The sequence below is a fragment of the Oncorhynchus tshawytscha genome, unplaced genomic scaffold (assembly GCF_018296145.1).
Source record: "Oncorhynchus tshawytscha isolate Ot180627B unplaced genomic scaffold, Otsh_v2.0 Un_contig_3807_pilon_pilon, whole genome shotgun sequence".
Classification (NCBI taxonomy): Eukaryota; Metazoa; Chordata; class Actinopteri; order Salmoniformes; family Salmonidae; genus Oncorhynchus; species Oncorhynchus tshawytscha.
In genome coordinates this window covers 87,853-110,000 of record NW_024609349.1, presented here as the reverse complement: position 1 = coordinate 110,000, position 22,148 = coordinate 87,853, and the positions used below count along the sequence as shown (strand labels likewise).

The following is a 22,148-nucleotide window of genomic DNA, read 5'->3' as shown; positions in this document are numbered from 1 at the left end:
TAGGGCTCTGGTCTAAAGTAGTGCACTAGATAGGGTACCATTTGAGATGCAGTCCCTATTGAGGTTAAGCAACAACTAGTCAATCAATCTTCTGATTAATCAACCAATCAATCAACCAATCGATCAACCAATCAATCAATCAACCAATCGATCAACCAACCAATCAATCAATCAACCAACCAATCGATCAATCAACCAATCAATCAATCAATCAACCAATCGATCAATCAACCAATCGATCAATCAATCAACCAACCAACCAATCGATCAATCAATCAACCAATCGATGAATCAACCAACCAATCGATCAATCAACCAATCAATCAATCAATCAACCAACCAACCAATCGATCAATCAATCAACCAATCGATGAATCAACCAATCGATCAATCAATCAACCAACCAACCAATCGATCAATCAACCAACCAATCGATGAATCAACCAACCAACCAATCGATCAATCAACCAACCAACCAATCGATCAATCAACCAACCAAACAATCGATCAATCAACCAACCAATCGATCAATCAACCAACCAATCGATCAATCAACCATTCGATCAATCAACCAACCAACCAATCGATCAATCAACCAACCAATCAATCAATCAACCAACCAATCAACCAATCAATCGATCAATCAATCAAACAATCGATTGATCAACCAATCAATCAACCAACCAATCAATTATAAAAAACTCTGTCGATGGATTACGGTTGCAAAATTCACGTAACTTTCCCAAAGTTTTACAGAAAACCCCAGTTGGAGAATTCAGGATTCCCTGCTAAGACAGGCCTATTCCATCAGGATTCCCTGCTAAGACAGGCCTATTCCATCAGGATTCCCTGCTAAGACAGGCCTATTCCATCAGGATTCCCTGCTAAGACAGGCCTATTCCATCAGGATTCCCTGCTAAGGCAGGCCTATTCCATCATTCCATCAGGGCCTATTCCATCAGGATTCCCTGCTAAGGCAGGCCTATTCCATCAGGATTCCCTGCTAAGACAGGCCTATTCCATCAGGATTCCTGCTAAGACAGGCCTATTCCATCAGGATTCCCTGCTAAGACAGGCCTATTCCATCAGGATTCCCTGCTAAGACAGGCCTATTCCGTCCGGATTCCCTGCTAAGACAGGCCTATTCCATCAGGATTCCCTGCTAAGACAGGCCTATTCCATCAGGATTCCCTGCTAAGACAGGCCTATTCCATCAGGATTCCCTGCTAAGACAGGCCTATTCCATCAGGATTCCCTGCTAAGACAGGCCTATTCCATCAGGATTCCCTGCTAAGGCAGGCCTATTCCATCAGGATTCCCTGCTAAGACAGGCCTATTCCATCAGGATTCCCTGCTAAGGCAGGCCTATTCCATCAGGATTCCCTGCTAAGACAGGCCTATTCCATCAGGATTCCCTGCTAAGGCAGGCCTATTCCATCAGGATTCCCTGCTAAGGCAGGCCTATTCCATCAGGATTCCCTGCTAAGGCAGGCCTATTCCATCAGGATTCCCTGCTAAGGCAGGCCTATTCCATCAGGATTCCCTGCTAAGACAGGCCTATTCCGTCAGGATTCCCTGCTAAGACAGGCCTATTCCGTCCGGATTCCCTGCTAAGGCAGGCCTATTCCATCAGGATTCCCTGCTAAGGCAGGCCTATTCCATCAGGATTCCCTGCTAAGGCAGGCCTATTCCATCAGGATTCCCTGCTAAGGCAGGCCTATTCCATCAGGATTCCCTGCTAAGGCAGGCCTATTCCATCAGGATTCCCTGCTAAGGCAGGCCTATTCCATCAGGATTCCCTGCTAAGGCAGGCCTATTCCATCAGGATTCCCTGCTAAGGCAGGCCTATTCCATCAGGATTCCCTGCTAAGGCAGGCCTATTCCATCAGGATTCCCTGCTAAGGCAGGCCTATTCCATCAGGATTCCCTGCTAAGGCAGGCCTATTCCATCAGGATTCCCTGCTAAGGCAGGGCTATTCCATCAGGATTCCCTGCTAAGACAGGCCTATTCCATCAGGATTCCCTGCTAAGGCAGGCCTATTCCATCAGGATTCCCTGCTAAGACAGGCCTATTCCGTCCGGATTCCCTGCTAAGGCAGGCCTATTCCATCAGGATTCCCTGCTAAGGCAGGCCTATTCCATCAGGATTCCCTGCTAAGGCAGGCCTATTCCATCAGGATTCCCTGCTAAGGCAGGCCTATTCCATCAGGATTCCCTGCTAAGACAGGCCTATTCCATCAGGATTCCCTGCTAAGGCAGGCCTATTCCATCAGGATTCCCTGCTAAGACAGGCCTATTCCATCAGGATTCCCTGCTAAGGCAGGCCTATTCCATCAGGATTCCAGAAATCTTCCAAACGGGATTTCTGAAAATCGTATACATTTGGGGAAAGTTAATTTTGTGACCGTAGTTTATGGTTAAACAACTGGTTAAACAACTGGTTAAACAACTGGTTAAACAACTGGTTAAACAACTGGTTAAACAACTGGTTAAACAACTGGTTAAACAACTGGTTAAACAACTGGTTAAACAACTGGTTAAACAACTGGTTAAACAACTGGTTAAACAACTGGTTAAACAACTGGTTAAACAACTGGTTAAACAACTGGTTAAACAACTGGTTAAACAACTGGTTAAACAACTGGTTAAACAACTGGTTAAACAACTGGTTAAACAACTGGTTAAACAACTGGTTAAACAACTGGTTAAACAACTGGTTAAACAACTGGTTCCAAATGATTTAACACCAATGAGAGGAAAGACACACAGGGGGAATAGAGACGGATGGGGAGAGAAAAGACACACAGGGGGAATAGAGACGGATGGGGAGAGAAAAGACACACAGGGGGAATAGAGACGGATGGGGAGAGAAAAGACACACAGGGGGAATAGAGACGGATGGGGAGAGAAAAGACACACAGGGGGAATAGAGACGGATGGGGAGAGAAAAGACACACAGGGGGAATAGAGACGGATGGGGAGAGAAAAGACACACAGGGGGAATAGAGACGGATGGGGAGAGAAAAGACACACAGGGGGAATAGAGACGGATGGGGAGAGAAAAGACACACAGGGGGAATAGAGACGGATGGGGAGAGAAAAGACACACAGGGGGAATAGAGACGGATGGGGAGAGAAAAGACACACACAGGGGGAATAGAGACGGATGGGGAGAGAAAAGACACACAGGGGGAATAGAGACGGATGGGGAGAGAAAAGACACACAGGGGGAATAGAGACGGATGGGGAGAGAAAAGACACACAGGGGGAATAGAGACGGATGGGGAGAGAAAAGACACACAGGGGGAATAGAGACGGATGGGGAGAGAAAAAGACACACAGGGGGAATAGAGACGGATGGGGAGAGAAAAGACACACAGGGGGAATAGAGACGGATGGGGAGAGAAAAGACACACAGGGGGAATAGAGACGGATGGGGAGAGAAAAGACACACAGGGGGAATAGAGACGGATGGGGAGAGAAAAGACACACAGGGGGAATAGAGACGGATGGGGAGAGAAAAGACACACAGGGGGAATAGAGACGGATGGGGAGAGGAAAGATACAGGGGGAATAGAGACGGATGGGGAGAGAAAAGACACACAGGGGGAATAGAGACGGATGGGGAGAGGAAAGATACAGAGGGGGAATAGAGACGGATGGGGAGAGAAAAGACACACAGGGGGAATAGAGACGGATGGGGAGAGGAAAGATACACAGGGGGAATAGAGATGGATGGGGAGAGGAAAGACACACAGGGGGAATAGAGACGGATGGGGAGAGAAAAGACACACAGGGGGAATAGAGACGGATGGGGAGAGAAAAGATACACAGGGGGAATAGAGACGGATGGGGAGAGGAAAGACACACAGGGGGAATAGAGACGGATGGGGAGAGAAAGATACAGAGATGATGTGAAAATGGATCATGTATTTAAACAGAACATGAGAGGGAGACCAGCTCGTGATGACCAAGAGATAAGAGACAGGGAGGAGCCTTCATCATCATTTCGGGTGTAGGTATCATGAGGTGATCATCATCATAATCACTATCATCATTACCATCATCACCATCACAATTATCACCATCATCATCATCATCATCATCATCACTATCATCACCATTATCCCATCATCACTTCATCACAATTATCACCATCATCATCATCATTACCATCATCACCATCATCACCATCATCACCATAATCATCTTCATCATCTTCATCATCACCATCATCACCAATGTAACAATAGCCAGCAAAATCCATCACCATTATAATGGTCTTTATCAAAGATTATGATAATTAATATCATGACTGCAACAACTGTCTTCTTCTTCTTCCTCCTCCTCCTCTTTCCTCCTCCAGATCACCACCGCCCTAGTCACAGACTCGTCACCCGTTGCATCTGTCCCTCATCGTCCTCGCTGGCGGGCTCTGTGTAAACCAACTCCCCATTAGCCGTGAGGGGTGTGAGGGGTGGGGGCTGGTAGAAAGTCTGCATGTGATTAGGCCTGGGGCCCAGAGGGGGTCGTCCCAGGCTGTAGGGGACTTCCAGAGGGGGTCGGTGGGGTCGAGGGGTGGGGCTAACCTCTGGTTGACCTTCGGGGCTGCTGTCAGGATAGGACGACAGGAGTAGGGGCGGAGATTCACGGGTGTAGAATCGTGGTGGCGGGGGTGAGTTTCGGGTGTAGAGCTGGGGAGAGTCGCTTCGAGTGTAGATGTTCGGGGGAGAATTTCGGGTGTAGACATTTGGGAGGGGGTCGTTTCGGGTGTATATACTTGGTGGTGAATTTCGGGTGTAAATATTTGGGGGTGAATTTCGGGTGTATGTATCAGGAGGTGAGTTTGTGGTGTAGACATTTGGGGTGTATATATCTAGGGGTGCGTTTCGGTTGTGGGTGAAGACGGGGGAGGGGTTAGAATCCTGGGTGTAGATGGGGGAGGAGTCAGGATCAAGGTCAGGGGTCACAGGGTCATAGCTGTCAGGGTCGTCCGGGTCGCTAAGGTAACGGACGGACTGAGTGCTCCCTTCCTCCATCCTCCTCTCCTTCCCTCTGTTCCACCCCTCCATCCCTCCATCTCTCTGGTCATTGAGGAACTGCTCCTCCTTCTCTCTCTCCATCCCTCTCTCCTTCCACCCCTCCATCCCTCCGTTTCTCTGGTCATAGAGAAGAGAATCCTCTTTCCCTCTCTCCTTCCACCCCTCCACCCCTCTCTCTTTCCAACCCTCCACCCCTCTCTCTTTCCAACCCTCTACCCCTCTCTCTTTCCAACCCTCCACCCCTCTCTCCACCCCTCTCTCTTTCCAACCCTCCACCCCTCTCTCCATCCCTCTCTCCTTCCACCCCTCCACCCCTCCATCCCTGGGGTCATAGAGAAGGGGATCCTCCAGGGCTTTATACAGGGGTTCTGTCTCCAGAGGCGGAGGAGGAGGGGGAGGAGGAAGCGGCCTATCCCGGTAACGGTCCCTCTCCGAACCCCCCGCACCACCCGGCTCAACACCCCCGCTGCGGTGACGGGACAGCGTTCCCCCTCCGCCCTGCTGCTGTTGCCGCGACAACGTGGAATGTGGGCGTGCGGTCTGCATCTGCAGCGACGCCTCCTGGGGGCGTGTCTGTCTGTCCTGGAGGAGGAGTCTACGGGAGAGGGTCCCGCCTCCCAGCTGCAGCTGGCTCCTGTTGCTCTCCTCCTGGCGTGTGTGTGTTGGCACGTCCTGCAGAGGACGAGGTGTGTGTGTCGGCACGTCCTGCAGAGGACGAGGTGTGTGTGTCGGCACGTCCTGCAGCGGACGAGGTGTGTGTGTCGGCACGTCCTGCAGAGGACGAGGTGTGTGCGTCCAGCCGTCCTGGTGCGTGTGCGCGTGTGTCGGATCTTGGTCATGTGTGTGCGTCGACACCCGAGCTACCGTCCAACTCTCGTGGGCAGAGGGCTGTGGGCGTGTCAGTCGGTCCAGGGGGCGTGCCAGGCTGCCATAGCGCTCCGCAGCTGCAGCCGGCCTCAAGTTGCTCTGAACCAGCTCTGAGATGATCATGTTCTCTAGGACCGTCGCGTCCGATAGGTTCCTCCGCATTCCGCCTCCGTGAGGCTCCACCCCCAGACCCACGGCGGCGTGGGGGGTGAGGGGGGCTGGGGAGGCGTCCTCCCCCCCTCCTCCTCCCTCCCTGAGGAGGTCTGTGCTGCCACCCACCCCGGACCGAGGCCCCCCACCACCCCCACCCAGACCCTGCAGGGTGAAGCTGTTGGTGCTGTAGCCTCCGTTCAGACAAACACTGTCCATCTCCTGGCTCTGGGACAGGACGTCACCTTCTGGTGGCCGGGGTAGGAGGAGGGTGGGGGGGAGGAGGGGGGGGAGGAGGGGGGAGGAGGAGGGGGGGGGGGAGGGGGTAGGAGGAGGGTGGGGGGGGAGGAGGAGGGGGGGAGGGAGGAGGAGGGGGAGGAGGGGAGGAGGAGGGGGAGAGGAGGGGGAGACATGGCAGAGAGAGAAGTACACAGTTAGACAACTGCCCTCTGGTGGAGAGAGAGAGAAGTACACTTACTGACAATTCCAGAGTCCATATATTTAGGCTGATCATATTTTTTTACCTCTTTTTTTAATGTATAAAGTTAATTGCCAACTGATAAACCAACACATATATATGTATATTTATATTATATCTGTAAATACAACAGACTGATACAACCAACACATATGTATATATTATATCTGTAAATACAACAGACTGATACAACCAACACATATGTATATATTATATCTGTAAATACAACAGACTGATACAACCAACACATATGTAATATTATGATACAACCAACACATATGTATATATTATATCTGTAAATACAACAGACTGATACAACCAACACATATGTATATATTATATCTGTAAATACAACAGACTGTAAATACAACAGACTGAACACATATGTATATATTATATCTGTAAATACAAATGACAACAACACATATGTATATATTATATCTGTAAATACAACAGACTGATAAACCAACACATATATATGTATATTTATATTATATCTGTAAATACAACAGACTGATACAACCAACACATATGTATATATTATATCTGTAAATACAACAGACTGATACAACCAACACATATGTATATATTATATCTGTAAATACAACAGACTGATACAACCAACACATATGTATATATTATATCTGTAAATACAACAGACTGATACAACCAACACATATGTATATATTATATCTGTAAATACAACAGACTGATACAACCAACACATATACAGTGGGGCAAAAAAGTATTTAGTCAGCCACCAATTGTGCAAGTTCTCCCACTTAAAAAGATGAGAGAGACCTGTAATTTTCATCATAGGTACACTTCAACTATGACAGACAAAATGAGAAAAAAAATCCAGAAAATCACATTGTGGGATTTTTAATGAATTTATTTGCAAATTATGGTGGAAAATAAGTATTTGGTCAATAACAAACAAGCAAGATTTCTGGCTCTCACAGACCAGTAACTTCTTCTTTAAGAGGCTCCTCTGTCCTCCACTCGTTACCTGTATTAATGGCACCTGTTTGAACTTGTTATCAGTATAAAAGACACCTGTCCACAACCTCAAACAGTCACACTCCAAACTCCACTATGGCCAAGACCAAAGAGCTGTCAAAGGACACCAGAAACAAAATTGTAGACCTGCACCAGGCTGGAAAGACTGAATCTGCAATAGGTAAGCAGCTTGGTTTGAAGAAATCAACTGTGGGAGCAATTATTAGGAAATACAAGACCACTGATAATCTCCCTCGATCTGGGGCTCCACGCAAGATCTCACTCCGTGGGGTCAAAATTATCACAAAAACGCTGAGCAAAAATCCCAGAACCACACGGGGGGACCTAGTGAATGACCTGCAGAGAGCTGGGACCAAAGTAACAAAGCCTACCGTCAGTAACACACTACACTGCCAGGGACTCAAATCCTGCAGTGCCAGACATGTCCCCCTGCTTAAGCCAGTACATGTCCAGGCCCATCTGAAGTTTGCTCGAGAGCATTTGGATGATCCAGAAGAAGATTGGGAGAATGTCATATGGTCAGATGAAACCAAAATATAACTTTTTGGAAAAAACTCAACTCGTCGTGTTTGGAGGACAAAGAATGCTGAGTTGCATCCAAAGAACACCATACCTACTGTAAAGCATGGGGGTGGAAACGTCATGCTTTGGGGCTGTTTTTCTGCAATGGGACCAGGACGACTGATCCGTGTAAAGGAAAGAATGAATGGGGCCATGTATCGTGAGATTTTGAGTGAAAACCTCCTTCCATCAGCAAGGGCATTGAAGATGAAACGTGGCTGGGTCTTTCAGCATGACAATGATCCCAAACACACCGCCCGGGCAATGAAGGAGTGGCTTCGTAAGAAGCATTTCAAGGTCCTGGAGTGGCCTAGCCAGTCTCCAGATCTCAACCCCATAGAACATTTTTGGAGGGAGTTGAAAGTCCGTGTTGCCCAGCAACAGCCCCAAAACATCACTGCTCTAGAGGAGATCTGCATGGAGGAATGGGCCAAAATACCAGCAACAGTGTGTGAAAACCTTGTGAAGACTTACAGAAAACATTTGACCTCTGTCATTGCCAACAAAGGGTATATAACAAAGTATCGAGATAAACTTTTGTTATTGACCAAATTACTTATTTTCCACTATAATTTGCAAATAAATTCATAAAAAATCCTACAATGTGATTTTCTGGATTTTTTTCTCATTTTGTCTGTCATAGTTGAAGTGTACCTATGATGAAAATTACAGGCCTCTCTCATCTTTTTAAGTGGGAGAACTTGCACAATTGGTGGCTGACTAAATACTTGTTTGCCCCACTGTATATATTACATCTGTAAATACAACAGACTGATCAACCAACACATATATATATATATATATATATATATATATATATATATATATATATTACATCTGTAAATACAACAGACTGGTACAACAGGAGGTAAAGGAGGAGGGCATACTCTGTATGTCTCTGAAGGTCCCTGTAGGTCAGGACAGGACCGATCAGGACCGGAAAGGACAGGTCAGGACAGGACAGGACAGGACCGATCAGGACAGGAAAGGACAGGTCAGGACAGGAAAGGAAAGACGGACAGTCAGAGACAGACTGACAAACAACAGACTGACTTTTTAATAACGTAAACATGCAGACTGAACTGAAAATAAGAATAAGGCAGAGAAAGAGAGGAGATGGGAGAGAGAGACAGACAGGTAGTGAGATAGAGAGAGAGACAGACAGGTAGTGAGATAGAGAGAGAGACAGACAGGTAGTGAGATAGAGAGAGAGACAGACAGGTAGTGAGATAGAGAGAGAGACAGACAGGTAGTGAGATAGAGAGAGAGACAGACAGGTAGTGAGATAGAGAGAGAGACAGACAGGTAGTGAGATAGAGAGAGAGACAGACAGGTAGTGAGATAGAGAGAGAGACAGACAGGTAGTGAGATAGAGAGAGAGACAGACAGGTAGTGAGATAGAGAGAGAGACAGACAGGTAGTGAGATAGAGAGAGAGACAGACAGGTAGTGAGATAGAGAGAGAGACAGACAGGTAGTGAGATAGAGAGAGAGACAGACAGGTAGTGAGATAGACAGACAGACAGACAGGTAGTGAGGTAGAGAGAGAGACAAAGAGAGAGAGAGACAGAGAGAGAGAGAGACCGTCAGAGAGACAGACAGACAGGTAGTGAGATAGAGAGACAGACAGACAGGTAGTGAGGTAGAGAGAGAGACAACGAGAGAGAGACAGTCAGAGAGACAGACAGACAGGTAGTGAGATAGAGAGAGAGACAGAGAGAGAGACCGTCAGAGAGACAGACAAACAGACACGCAGACAGACAGACACAGAGAGATGGATAGATAGATAGAGAGATAGATAGATAGACAAGTAGTGAGATAGAGAGACAGACAGGTAGTGATATACAGATAGACAGACAGAGTAGATAGAGAGAGAGACAGACAGATAGATAGATGAGATAGAGATACAGACAGACATACAGATAGATAGAGAGAGAGAGATACAGACAGGTAGATAGACAGATAGACAGAGAGAGAGACCGTAGATAGATAGACAGATAGATATACAGATAGATATACAGATAGAGAGATAGATAGATATACAGATAGATATACAGATAGATAGATAGATATACAGATAGATATACAGATATACAGATAGATATACAGATAGATATACAGATAGATATACAGATAGATATACAGATAGATATACAGATAGATAGAGAGATAGATATACAGATAGATAGATGTACAGATAGATAGAGAGATAGATATACAGATAGATAGAGAGATAGATATACAGATAGATAGATGTACAGATAGATAGATATACAGATAGATAGAGAGATAGATATACAGATAGATAGATATACAGATAGATATACAGATAGATATACAGATAGATATACAGATAGATATACAGATAGATAGATATACAGATAGATATACAGATAGATATACAGATAGATATACAGATAGATATACAGATAGATATACAGAGATAGATATACAGATAGATATACAGATAGATATACAGATAGATAGACAGATAGATATACAGATAGATATACAGATAGATATACAGATAGATATACAGATAGATATACAGATAGATATACAGATAGATATACAGATAGATATACAGATAGATAGATGTACCAGTAGAGGTGAAGAGGCCAGGGGAGGGCTGGCTGTAGCCCTGAGCCAGTAGGCTGTCATAAGGAGAGACTCTAGGGTGAGTCTGTAACACTGGGTTAGTCAGGAAATGGTTACCCAGGCCAGCTAGAGAGAGAGAGGGGGAGAGAGAGAGGGGGAGAGAGGGAGAGGGGGAGAGAGAGACAGAGAGAGAGGGGGAGAGAGAGAGACGGGGGGGGGAGGGGGAGAGGGGGGGAGAGAGGGGGAGAGAGGGAGAGGGGGAGGAGAGTTAAGGAAAGACGCTAAAAGAAGAGAACACGAAATAGGGGAAGAAAGAGGAGAGAACCAGAGGAGGAGAGGACTAGAGGAGAGGAGTAGAGGAGAGGACTAGAGGAGAGGACTAGAGGAGAGGAGTAGAGGAGAGGACTAGAGGAGAGGAGTAGAGGAGAGGACTAGAGGAGAGGAGTAGAGGAGAGGGGGATGAGAAGGAGGAGAGGGCTAGGAGAGGAGGATGAGAAGGAGGAGAGGACTGACCTCTGTTGAGTGTAGGTGTGGTGTTGACATCAGCAGCTATGAAGGAAGACTCAGTCTGTCTGCGCACTGTATCGTTCCACATCCTCCTAATGCGACTCTGCAACACACACACACACACGCACACGCACACACACACGCACACACACTTGGTTTACAACACACTCATAGCTTTCATCAGGAAGTCACTGTGTGTTTGTGTACCTTTCTGTTAGTGGGAGTTCTGCGTGCCGTTGTGTGTGTGTACCTGTCTGTTAGCAGTAGCCCTGCGTGCTGTTGTGTGTGTGTGTGTGTACCTGTCTGTTAGCAGTAGCCCTGCGTGCAGTGTGTGTGTGTGTACCTGTCTGTTAGCAGTAGCCCTGCATGCTGTTGTGTGTGTGTGTACCTGTCTGTTAGCAGTAGCCCTGTCGTGCTGTTGTGTGTGTGTGTGTACCTGTCTGTTAGCAGTAGCCCTGCGTGCTGTTGTGTGTGTGTACCTGTCTGTTAGCAGTAGCCCTGCGTGCTGTTGTGTGTGTGTGTGTGTACCTGTCTGTTAGCAGTTGCCCTGCGTGCTGTTGTGTGTGTGTACCTGTCTGTTAGCAGTAGCCCTACGTGCTGTGTGTGTGTGTGTGTGTGTACCTGTCTGTTAGCAGTAGCCCTGCGTGCTGTTGTGTGTGTGTACCTGTCTGTTAGCAGTAGCCCTACGTGCTGTTGTGTGTGTGTGTGTGTGTACCTGTCTGTTAGCAGTAGCCCTGCGTGCTGTTGTGTATGTGTGTATGTGTACCTGTCTGTTAGCAGTAGCCCTGCGTGCCTGGTTGGTATTGCAGTAGCGGCTGTTGGCCCGTAGGGCGGCGCCCTTCACAGAGCCAGGTGAACTGGTGGTGGAGGAACAGTCACAGCACTGGGAGTGACGCACACACTTCCCATAGTCCTTATGGCCCTGGACAAACATCAACACACCGTATTTACTGAAACACATAGCAAATATAATACAATACAAGATCAGCCTCACCTCTTCCTGGTGAGAGACAGTACTGAGACCCCACCTCTTCCTGGTGAGAGACAGTACTGAGACCCCACCTCTTCCTGGTGAGAGACAGTACTGAGACCCCACCTCTTCCTGGTGAGAGACAGTCCTGAGACCCCACTCTTCCTGGTGAGAGACAGTACTGAGACCCCACCTCTTCCTGGTGAGAGACAGTACTGAGACCCCACCTCTTCCTGGTGAGAGACAGTACTGAGACCCCACCTCTTCCTGGTGAGAGACAGTACTGAGACCCCACCTCTTCCTGGTGAGAGACAGTACTGAGACCCCACCTCTTCCTGGTGAGAGACAGTACTGAGACCCCACCTCTTCCTGGTGAGAGACAGACCCCACCTGAGACCTGAGACCCCACCTCTTCCTGGTGAGAGACAGTACTGAGACCCCACCTCTTCCTGGTGAGAGACAGTAGAGACCCCACCTCTTCCTGGTGAGAGACAGTACTGAGACCCCACCTCTTCCTGGTGAGAGACAGTACTGAGACCCCACCTCTTCCTGGTGAGAGACAGTACCCCCACCTCTTCCTGGTGAGAGACAGTACTGAGACCCCACCTCTTCCTGGTGAGAGACAGTACTGAGACCCCACCTCTTCCTGGTGAGAGACAGTACTGAGACCCCACCTCTTCCTGGTGAGAGACAGTACTGAGACCCCACCTCTTCCTGGTGAGAGACAGTACTGAGACCCCACCTCTTCCTGGTGAGAGACAGTACTGAGACCCCACCTCTTCCTGGTGAGAGACAGTACTGAGACCCCACCTCTTCCTGGTGAGAGACAGTACTGAGACCCCACCTCTTCCTGGTGAGAGACAGTATTGAGACCCCACCTCTTCCTGGTGAGAGACAGTACTGAGACCCCACCTCTTCCTGGTGAGAGACAGTACTGAGACCCCACCTCTTCCTGGTGAGAGACAGTACTGAGACCCCACCTCTTCCTGGTGAGAGACAGTACTGAGACCCCACCTCTTCCTGGTGAGAGACAGTACCCCCACCTCTTCCTGGTGAGAGACAGTTCCTGGTGAGAGACAGTACTGAGACCCCACCTCTTCCTGGTGAGAGACAGTACTGAGACCCCACCTTTCCTGGTGAGAGACAGTACTGAGACCCCACCTCTTCCTGGTGAGAGACAACTGAGACCCCACCTCTTCCTGGTGAGAGACAGTACTGAGACCCCACCTCTTCCTGGTGAGAGACAGTATTGAGACCCCACCTCTTCCTGGTGAGAGACAGTACTGAGACCCCACCTCTTCCTGGTGAGAGACAGTGTTGAGACCCCACCTCTTCCTGGTGAGAGACAGTACTGAGACCCACCTCTTCCTGGTGAGAGACAGTATTGAGACCCCACCTCTTCCTGGTGAGAGACAGTATTGAGACCCCACCTCTTCCTGGTGAGAGACAGTATTGAGACCCCACCTCTTCCTGGTGAGAGACAGTAGTGAGACCCCACCTACCTTCCTAGTGAGTGTACAGACAGTATTGAGACCCCACCTACCTTCCTAGTGAGTGTACAGGACAGTATTGAGACCCCACCTACCTTCCTAGTGAGTGTACAGGACAGTATTGAGACCCCACCTACCTTCCTAGTGAGTGTACAGACAGTATTGAGACCCCACCTACCTTCCTAGTGAGTGTACAGGACAGTATTGAGAGCCCACCTACCTTCCTAGTGAGTGTACAGGACAGTATTGAGAGCCCACCTACCTTCCTAGTGAGTGTACAGGACAGTATTGAGAGCCCACCTACCTTCCTAGTGACTGTACAGGACAGTATTGAGACCCCACCTACCTTCCTAGTGAGTGTACAGGACAGTATTGAGACCCCACCTACCTTCCTAGTGAGTGTACAGACAGTATTGAGAGCCCACCTACCTTCCTAGTGAGTGTACAGGACAGTATTGAGACCCCACCTACCTTCCTAGTGAGTGTACAGGACAGTATTGAGACCCCACCTACCTTCCTAGTGAGTGTACAGGACAGTATTGAGACCCCACCTACCTTCCTAGTGACTGTACAGGACAGTACCCCACCTACCTTCCTAGTGACTGTACAGGACAGTATTGAGACCCCACCTACCTTCCTAGTGACTGTACAGGACAGTGACTGTGAGAGACCCCACCTACCTTCCTAGTGAGTGTACAGGACAGTATTGAGAGCCCACCTACCTTCCTAGTGACTGTACAGGACAGTATTGAGACCCCACCTACCTTCCTAGTGAGTGTACAGGACAGTATTGAGACCCCACCTACCTTCCTAGTGAGTGTACAGGACAGTATTGAGACCCCACCTACCTTCCTAGTGAGTGTACAGACAGTATTGAGAGCCCACCTACCTTCCTAGTGAGTGTACAGGACAGTATTGAGACCCCACCTACCTTCCTAGTGAGTGTACAGGACAGTATTGAGAGCCCACCTACCTTCCTAGTGAGTGTACAGAACAGTATTGTGATGAGCAGAGCCTGGGCCGTGTTAAGGGAGGAGAAGAGGTAGGAGAGGAGGAGAGAGGGAGATGAGAGGAAGACGAGCCCCAGAGACCAGGTCACCACCAGGAGGAAGAGGAGGGTGAGCGAACCCACAGTCCACGCTCTGTAGAGAGGGAGAAAGAGGAGAGGGAGGGGGAGAAAGAGAGGAGGGGGAGATGGGGAGAGGTTTAGAGGCATGGAGGAGAAAGAGGGGGTGGGGATAAGGGAGGAGAGAGAGAGGGGGAGGTTAGGGAGGAGAGAGAGAGAGGGAGGTGGGGGTTAGGGAGGAGAGAGAGAGGGAGGTGGGGGGTTAAGGGGGAGAGAGAGAGGGGGAGGTGGGGGTTAGGGAGGAGAGAGAGATGGAGGTGGGGGTTAAGGGGGAGAGAGAGAGGGGGAGGTGGGGGTTAGGGAGGAGAGAGAGAGGGAGGGGGAGGTTAGGGAGGAGAGAGAGAGGGGGAGGTGGGGGTTAGGGAGGAGAGAGAGAGGAGGTGGGGATTAGGGGGGAGGAGAGAGGGGGAGGTGGGGGTTAGGGAGGAGAGAGAGAGGGGGGGGGTTAGGGAGGAGGGGGAGGGGTTAGGGAGAGAGAGAGGGAGGTGGGGGTTAGGGGGAGAGAGAGAGAGGGAGGTGGGGGTTAGGGGGAGAGAGAGGGGAGGTGGGGGTTAGGGAGAGAGAGAGAGAGAGGGAGGTGGGGGTTAGGGAGAGAGAGAGAGAGGGAGGTGGGGGTTAGGGAGAGAGAGAGAGAGAGGGAGGTGGGGGTTAGGGAGAGAGAGAGAGAGAGGGAGGTGGGGTTAGGAGAGAGAGAGAGAGAGGGAGGTGGGGGTTAGGGAGAGAGAGAGAGAGAGGAGGGTGGGGGTTAGGAGAGAGAGAGAGAGGGAGGGGGGGTTAGGGAGAGAGAGAGAGGGAGGTGGGGTTAGGAGAGAGAGAGAGAGAGGGAGGTGGGGGGAGGGAGAGAGAGAGAGGGAGGTGGGGGTTAGGGAGAGAGAGAGAGGGAGGTGGGGGTTAGGAGAGAGAGAGAGGGAGGTGGGGTTAGGGAGAGAGAGAGAGAGGGAGGTGGGGGTTAGGGAGAGAGAGAGAGGGAGGTGGGGGTTAGGGAGAGAGAGAGAGAGGGAGGTGGGGGTTAGGGAGAGAGAGAGAGAGGGAGGTGGGGGTTAGGGAGAGAGAGAGAGAGGGGAGGTGGGGGTTAGGGAGAGAGAGAGAGAGGAGGTGGGGGTTAGGGAGAGAGAGAGAGAGAGAGGGGGGGTTAGGGAGAGAGAGAGAGAGGGAGGTGGGGGTTAGGGAGAGAGAGAGAGGGAGGTGGGGGTTAGGGAGAGAGAGAGAGGGGAGGTGGGGGTTAGGGGGAGAGAGGGGAGGTGGGGGTTAGGGAGAGAGAGAGGGGAGGTGGGGGTTAGGGAGAGAGAGAGAGAGGGGAGGTGGGGGTTAGGGAGAGAGAGAGAGAGGGAGGTGGGGGTTAGGGAGAGAGAGAGGGAGGTGGGGGGGTTAGGGAGAGAGAGAGAGGAGGGAGGGGGGGTTAGGGGGAGAGAGAGAGGGAGGTGGGGGTTAGGGAGAGAGAGAGAGAGGAGGTGGGGGTTAGGGAGAGAGAGAGAGAGGGAGGTGGGGGTTAGGGAGGAGAGAGAGGGGAGGTGGGGGTTAGGGAGAGAGAGAGAGAGGAGGTGGGGGTTAGGGAGAGGAGAGAGAGGTGGGGGTTAGGGAGAGAGAGAGGGAGGTGGGGGTTAGGGAGAGAGAGAGAGGGAGGTGGGGGTTAGGGAGAGAGAGAGAGAGGAGGGGGGGTTAGGGAGAGAGAGAGGGAGGTGGGGGTTAGGGAGAGAGAGAGAGAGGAGGTGGGGGGTTAGGGAGAGAGAGAGGGAGGTGGGGGTTAGGGAGAGAGAGGGAGAGAGGGAGGTGGGGGTGGGGGTTAGGGAGAGAGAGAGAGAGGTGGGGGTTAGGGGGAGAGAGAGAGGGAGGTGGGGGTTAGGGGGAGAGAGAGAGGGAGGTGGGGGTTAGGGGGAGAGAGAGAGGGAGGTGGGGGTTAGGGAGGAGAGAGAGAGAGGGAGGTGGGGGTTAGGGGGAGAGAGAGAGGAGGTGGGGGTTAGGGAGAGAGAGGGGAGGTGGGGGTTAGGGAGAGAGAGAGAGGGGAGGTGGGGGTTAGGGAGAGAGAGAGAGGGGGAGGTGGGGGTTAGGGAGAGAGAGAGAGGGGGAGGTGGGGGTTAGGGAGAGAGAGAGGGGGGAGGTGGGGGTTAGGGAGAGAGAGAGAGGGGAGGTGGGGGTTAGGGGAGAGAGAGAGGGAGGTGGGGGTTAGGGAGAGAGAGAGAGAGGGAGGTGGGGGTTAGGGAGGGAGCAGAAGGAGAAGATGTTATGTCATGTTATTTTGACATAACTTTTTAAGCCTCACATCTTCTACTTTTCACTATTTGAGTCCTCTGTTACTTCTCCCTGTTTCTACCACTTCCCATGAGCCTTTCTGTCCCTCCCTGCCCAAAACAAACAACCAATCATGCCTGTCACATATGTGCCAGGGGGCGGGGCTCACCTGAGGTTGTCGTGACGACTGGAGTCGGGTTTGAGGGCGGAGGAGCTGTGCACCATCTTGTGAAGAGTCATCACCAAGACAACCAGGTTCAGCTGGGGGTCACAGGGTCAGAGGTCAGAGGTGAGAGGTCAATCTCATGTGTATGTGTGTGCTCACATGTGAGAGTGTGTGTGTTTGTCTCACCATTATAATGACAGATACAGGACCCAGGAAACTCCAGATGAAGTAGTTGTCCATCTGCAGCCAACACCTACACACACACACACACACACACACACACACACACACACACACACACACACACACACACACACACACACACACACACACACACACACACACAATACAGCATAGTCAGTATAAGTTTTGACACACACACAATACAGCAGAGATTTCAAATCAATACTCACACACACATCCTCCCCCCCACCACACACACTCTCTGCCACTTACACGGTCCGGGTGCCGTAGCCCCTGTAGTCGATGGCGGCGGAAACGGCCACGACCACCCCTGGCAGGAAGTAGCCGCAGAGATAGAAGTACTTCCTCCTAGAGGTCCGTCCTTCAAAGAGCTCCCCCTGCAGTAAGTAGAGTTCCACTGCCTCCAGGCATAACCAACAGAACACAGAGAGCAGGGAGAAATGGAGCAGACCTGCAAAGACTGGACACGCTACCTAGAGAGGGGAGGAGAGAGGGAGGAGAGGGTGAGGAGAGGGGGAGGAGAGGGGGGAGAGGAGGGGGGGAGGAAAGGGGAGGAGAGGGGGAGGAGAGGGTGGGAGAGGGGGAGGAGAGGGGGAGGAGAGGGAGGAGAGGGGGAGGAGAGGGTGAGGAGAGGGGGAGGAGAGGGGGAGGAGAGGAGAGGAGAGGGGGAGGAAAGGGGAGGAGAGGGGGAGGAGAGGGGAGGGGAGGGGGAGGAGAGGGGAGGGGGAGGAGAGGGGGGAGAGGGGGGAGGGGAGGAGAGGGGAGGAGAGGGGGAGGAGAGGGGAGGAGAGGGGAAGGAGAGGGGAGGAGAGGGGGAGGAGAGGGGGAGGAGAGGAAGGGGGAGGAAAGGGGGGAGAGGGGGAGGAGAGAGGGAGGATAGAGGGAGAGGTGGAGAGGGCGGAGGAGAGGGAATTCAATTAAATTCAAAATATTTTATTGGCAGGACAGAAATCCCTCCCTTCATACTGCTGAAGTAACGACACATGAAGAAACACTGAGGAACATTTCAGTTACTGACTGGATCAACAAGAACTAAAGCTCTGTACTGAGTCTTGTCCTCTCATAAGAACTAAAGCTCTGTACTGAGTCTTGTCCTCTCATAAGAACTAAAGCTCTGTACTGAGTCTTGTCCTCTCATAAGAACTAAAGCTCTGTACTGAGTCTTGTCCTCTCATAAGAACTAAAGCTCTGTACTGAGTCTTGTCCTCTCATAAGAACTAAAGCTCTGTACTGAGTCTTGTCCTCTCATAAGAACACTGAACTAAAGCTCTGTACTGAGTCTTGTCCTCTCATAAGAACTAAAGCTCTGTACTGAGTCTTGTCCTCTCATAAGAACTAAAGCTCTGTACTGAGTCTTGTCCTCTCATAAGAACTAAAGCTCTGTACTGAGTCTTGTCCTCTCATAAGAACTAAAGCTGAGTCTTGTCCTCTCATAAGAACTAAAGCTCTGTACTGAGTCTTGTCCTCTCATAAGAACTAAAGCTCTGTACTGAGTCTTGAACTCTCTGTACTGAGTCTTGTCCTCTCATAAGAACTAAAGCTCTGTACTGAGTCTTGTCCTCTCATAAGAACTAAAGCTCTGTACTGAGTCTTGTCCTCTCATCTCAAGAACTAAAGCTCTGTACTGAGTCTTGTCCTCTCATAAGAACTAAAGCTCTGTACTGAGTCTTGTCCTCTCATAAGAACTAAAGCTCTGTACTGAGTCTTGTCCTCTCATAAGAACTAAAGCTCTGTACTGAGTCTTGTCCTCTCATAAGAACTAAAGCTCTGTACTGAGTCTTGTCCTCTCATAAGAACTAAAGCTCTGTACTGAGTCTTGTCCTCTCATAAGAACTAAAGCTCTGTACTGAGTCTTGTCCTCTCATAAGAACTAAAGCTCTGTACTGAGTCTTGTCCTCTCATAAGAACTAAAGCTCTGTACTGAGTCTTGTCCTCTCATAAGAACTAAAGCTCTGTACTGAGTCTTGTCCTCTCATAAGAACTAAAGCTCTGTACTGAGTCTTGTCCTCTCATAAGAACTAAAGCTCTGTACTGAGTCTTGTCCTCTCATAAGAACTAAAGCTCTGTAAATAAGAACTAAAGCTGTACTGATCTTGTCCTCTCATAAGAACTAAAGCTCTGTACTGAGTCTTGTCCTCTCATAAGAACTAAAGCTCTGTACTGAGTCTTGTCCTCTCATAAGAACTAAAGCTCTGTACTGAGTCTTGTCCTCTCATAAGAACAAAGCTCTGTACTAAGAACTAAAGCTCTGTACTGAGTCTTGTCCTCTCATAAGAACTAAAGCTCTGTACTGAGTCTTGTCCTCTCATAAGAACTAAAGCTCTGTACTGAGTCTTGTCCTCTCATAAGAACTAAAGCTCTGTACTGAGTCTTGTCCTCTCATAAGAACTAAAGCTCTGTACTGAGTCTTGTCCTCTCATAAGAACTAAAGCTCTGTACTGAGTCTTGTCTGAACTAAAGCTCTGTACTGAGTCTTGTCCTCTCATAAGAACTAAAGCTCTGTACTGAGTCTTGTCCTCTCATAAGAACTAAAGCTCTGTACTGAGTCTTGTCCTCTCATAAGAACTAAAGCTCTGTACTGAGTCTTGTCCTCTCATAAGAACTAAAGCTCTGTACTGAGTCTTGTCCTCTCATAAGAACTAAAGCTCTGTACTGAGTCTTGTCCTCTCATAAGAACTAAAGCTCTGTACTGAGTCTTGTCCTCTCATAAGAACTAAAGCTCTGTACTGAGTCTTGTCCTCTCATAAGAACTAAAGCTCTGTACTGAGTCTTGTCCTCTCATAAGAACTAAAGCTCTGTACTGTCTTGTCCTCTCATAAGAACTAAAGCTCTGTACTGAGTCTTGTCCTCTCATAAGAACTAAAGAACTTGTCCTCTCATAAGAACTAAAGCTCTGTACTGAGTCTTGTCCTCTCATAAGAACTAAAGCTCTGTACTGAGTCTTGTCCTCTCATAAGAACTAAAGCTCTGTACTGAGTCTTGTCCTCTCATAAGAACTAAAGCTCTGTACTGAGTCTTGTCCTCTCATAAGAACTAAAGCTCTGTACTGAGTCTTGTCCTCTCATAAGAACTAAAGCTCTGTACTGAGTCTTGTCCTCTCATAAGAACTAAAGCTCTGTACTGAGTCTTGTCCTCTCATAAGAACTAAAGCTCTGTACTGAGTCTTGTCCTCTCATAAGAACTAAAGCTCTGTACTGAGTCTTGTCCTCTCATAAGAACTAAAGCTCTGTAAAGTCTTGTCTGAACTAAAGCTCTGTACTGAGTCTTGTCCTCTCATAAGAACTAAAGCTCTGTACTGAGTCTTGTCCTCTCATAAGAACTAAAGCTCTGTACTGAGTCTTGTCCTCTCATAAGAACTAAAGCTCTGTACTGAGTCTTGTCCTCTCATAAGAACTAAAGCTCTGTACTGAGTCTTGTCCTCTCATAAGAACTAAAGCTCTGTACTGAGTCTTGTCCTCTCATAAGAACTAAAGCTCTGTACTGAGTCTTGTCCTCTCATAAGAACTAAAGCTCTGTACTGAGTCTTGTCCTCTCATAAGAACTAAAGCTCTGTACTGAGTCTTGTCCTCTCATAAGAACTAAAGCTCTGTACTGAGTCTTGTTCACTCATAAGTTGTGACAAAACTATGTCACATCAAATCAAATTGTATTGGTCACATACACGTGGTTAGCAGATGTTAATGCAAGTGTAGCGAAATGCTTGTGCTTCTAGTTCCGACAGTGCAGCAATATATCAACAAATTCACAATGACCATCTAATACACACAAGTGTAAAGGAATGAATAAGAATATGTACATATGAAGATGTGTGTGTCTTTGTATGTGTGTGTGTGTGATTTTACTCACGCTGTACTGTGTCTTATCCACCCCAATGAGGAAGATGAGTTCGGTGATGAAGAGGTTGCCCCACAGATTCCTGTGTATGGTGCTGTGGTCCGACTGTGGCGCCCCCTGGCAGCACAGTAAGGTACTGCAGGCTGCAAGGCACACCAGGGCTACGGATATACCTACCCAGGACACTACGTAGACCAGAACCTCCTGTATACCATCTACAGACTGGAGAGAGGAGGGGAGAGGGAGGGCGGGAGGGAGGTAGGGGGGGGGAGGTAGATGGTGGGAGGGAGGGAGGGAGGGGGAGAGGTAGAGGGTGGGAGGGAGGGAGGGAGGGAGAAGAGGTAGAGGGTGGGGGGGGGGGGGAGGTAGAGGGTGGGAGGGAGGGTGGGAGGGAGGGAGGGGAAGGAGGGAAGAGAGGAGGTGGAGGGCGGAGGGAGGGGAGGGGGGGAGGGAGGGAAGAAGGATAGAGAGTTTTTAACATTTAACCATTTCTTTGACCATCAAAATGTGATATTAGAGTGAGTTTGTATATGTGTGTATGTTTGTGTGTGTGTATGTTTGTGTATGTGTTTGTGTGTGTGTGTGTGTGTATGTGTGTGTGTGTGTGTGTGTGTGTATGTGTATGTGTTTGTGTGTGTGTGTGTGTGCTAGTTACAGCAGGTTGGTGGTAGGTCATCAGGACAGCGTAAGTTGACAGATGGTTACAGGCGCAGGTGGTGTGTGTGTTGTTGGTGTGTATCCGTTTACACCCCTGGGACGACCAACGACCCCCCGACGACCCCGATGCTGACCCCCCCGACCCCGTGGAGTTCCAGAACGAGCAGTTGGGGCTGAAGTGGTTCTCCACCTGGAGACAAATAAACATACAGGGTTGAACACACACACACACACAAACACACACACACAA

General features: G+C 49.4%; 1 protein-coding gene across 1 annotated transcript in view; it reads right to left on the bottom strand.

Moving 5' to 3' along the window:
• Positions 1–5,300: 5,300 nt before the first annotated feature.
• LOC112242514 (adhesion G protein-coupled receptor L1-like) overlaps positions 5,301–22,148 on the bottom strand; it is a gene marked incomplete at its 3' end in the record, with an annotated part of 77,180 nt that continues 60,332 nt past the window's right edge. The window contains exons 18-28 of the mRNA XM_042314951.1: positions 21,897–22,088; positions 21,254–21,463; positions 17,660–17,880; positions 17,390–17,456; positions 17,207–17,298; positions 14,656–14,824; positions 11,989–12,144; positions 11,229–11,325; positions 10,719–10,841; positions 9,006–9,026; positions 5,301–6,307 (exon numbers count right to left, since the gene is read on the bottom strand). Of these exons, the coding sequence (XP_042170885.1) occupies positions 5,301–6,307; positions 9,006–9,026; positions 10,719–10,841; positions 11,229–11,325; positions 11,989–12,144; positions 14,656–14,824; positions 17,207–17,298; positions 17,390–17,456; positions 17,660–17,880; positions 21,254–21,463; positions 21,897–22,088 (2,355 nt within the window). The remainder of the gene's footprint in view (positions 6,308–9,005; positions 9,027–10,718; positions 10,842–11,228; positions 11,326–11,988; positions 12,145–14,655; positions 14,825–17,206; positions 17,299–17,389; positions 17,457–17,659; positions 17,881–21,253; positions 21,464–21,896; positions 22,089–22,148) is intronic.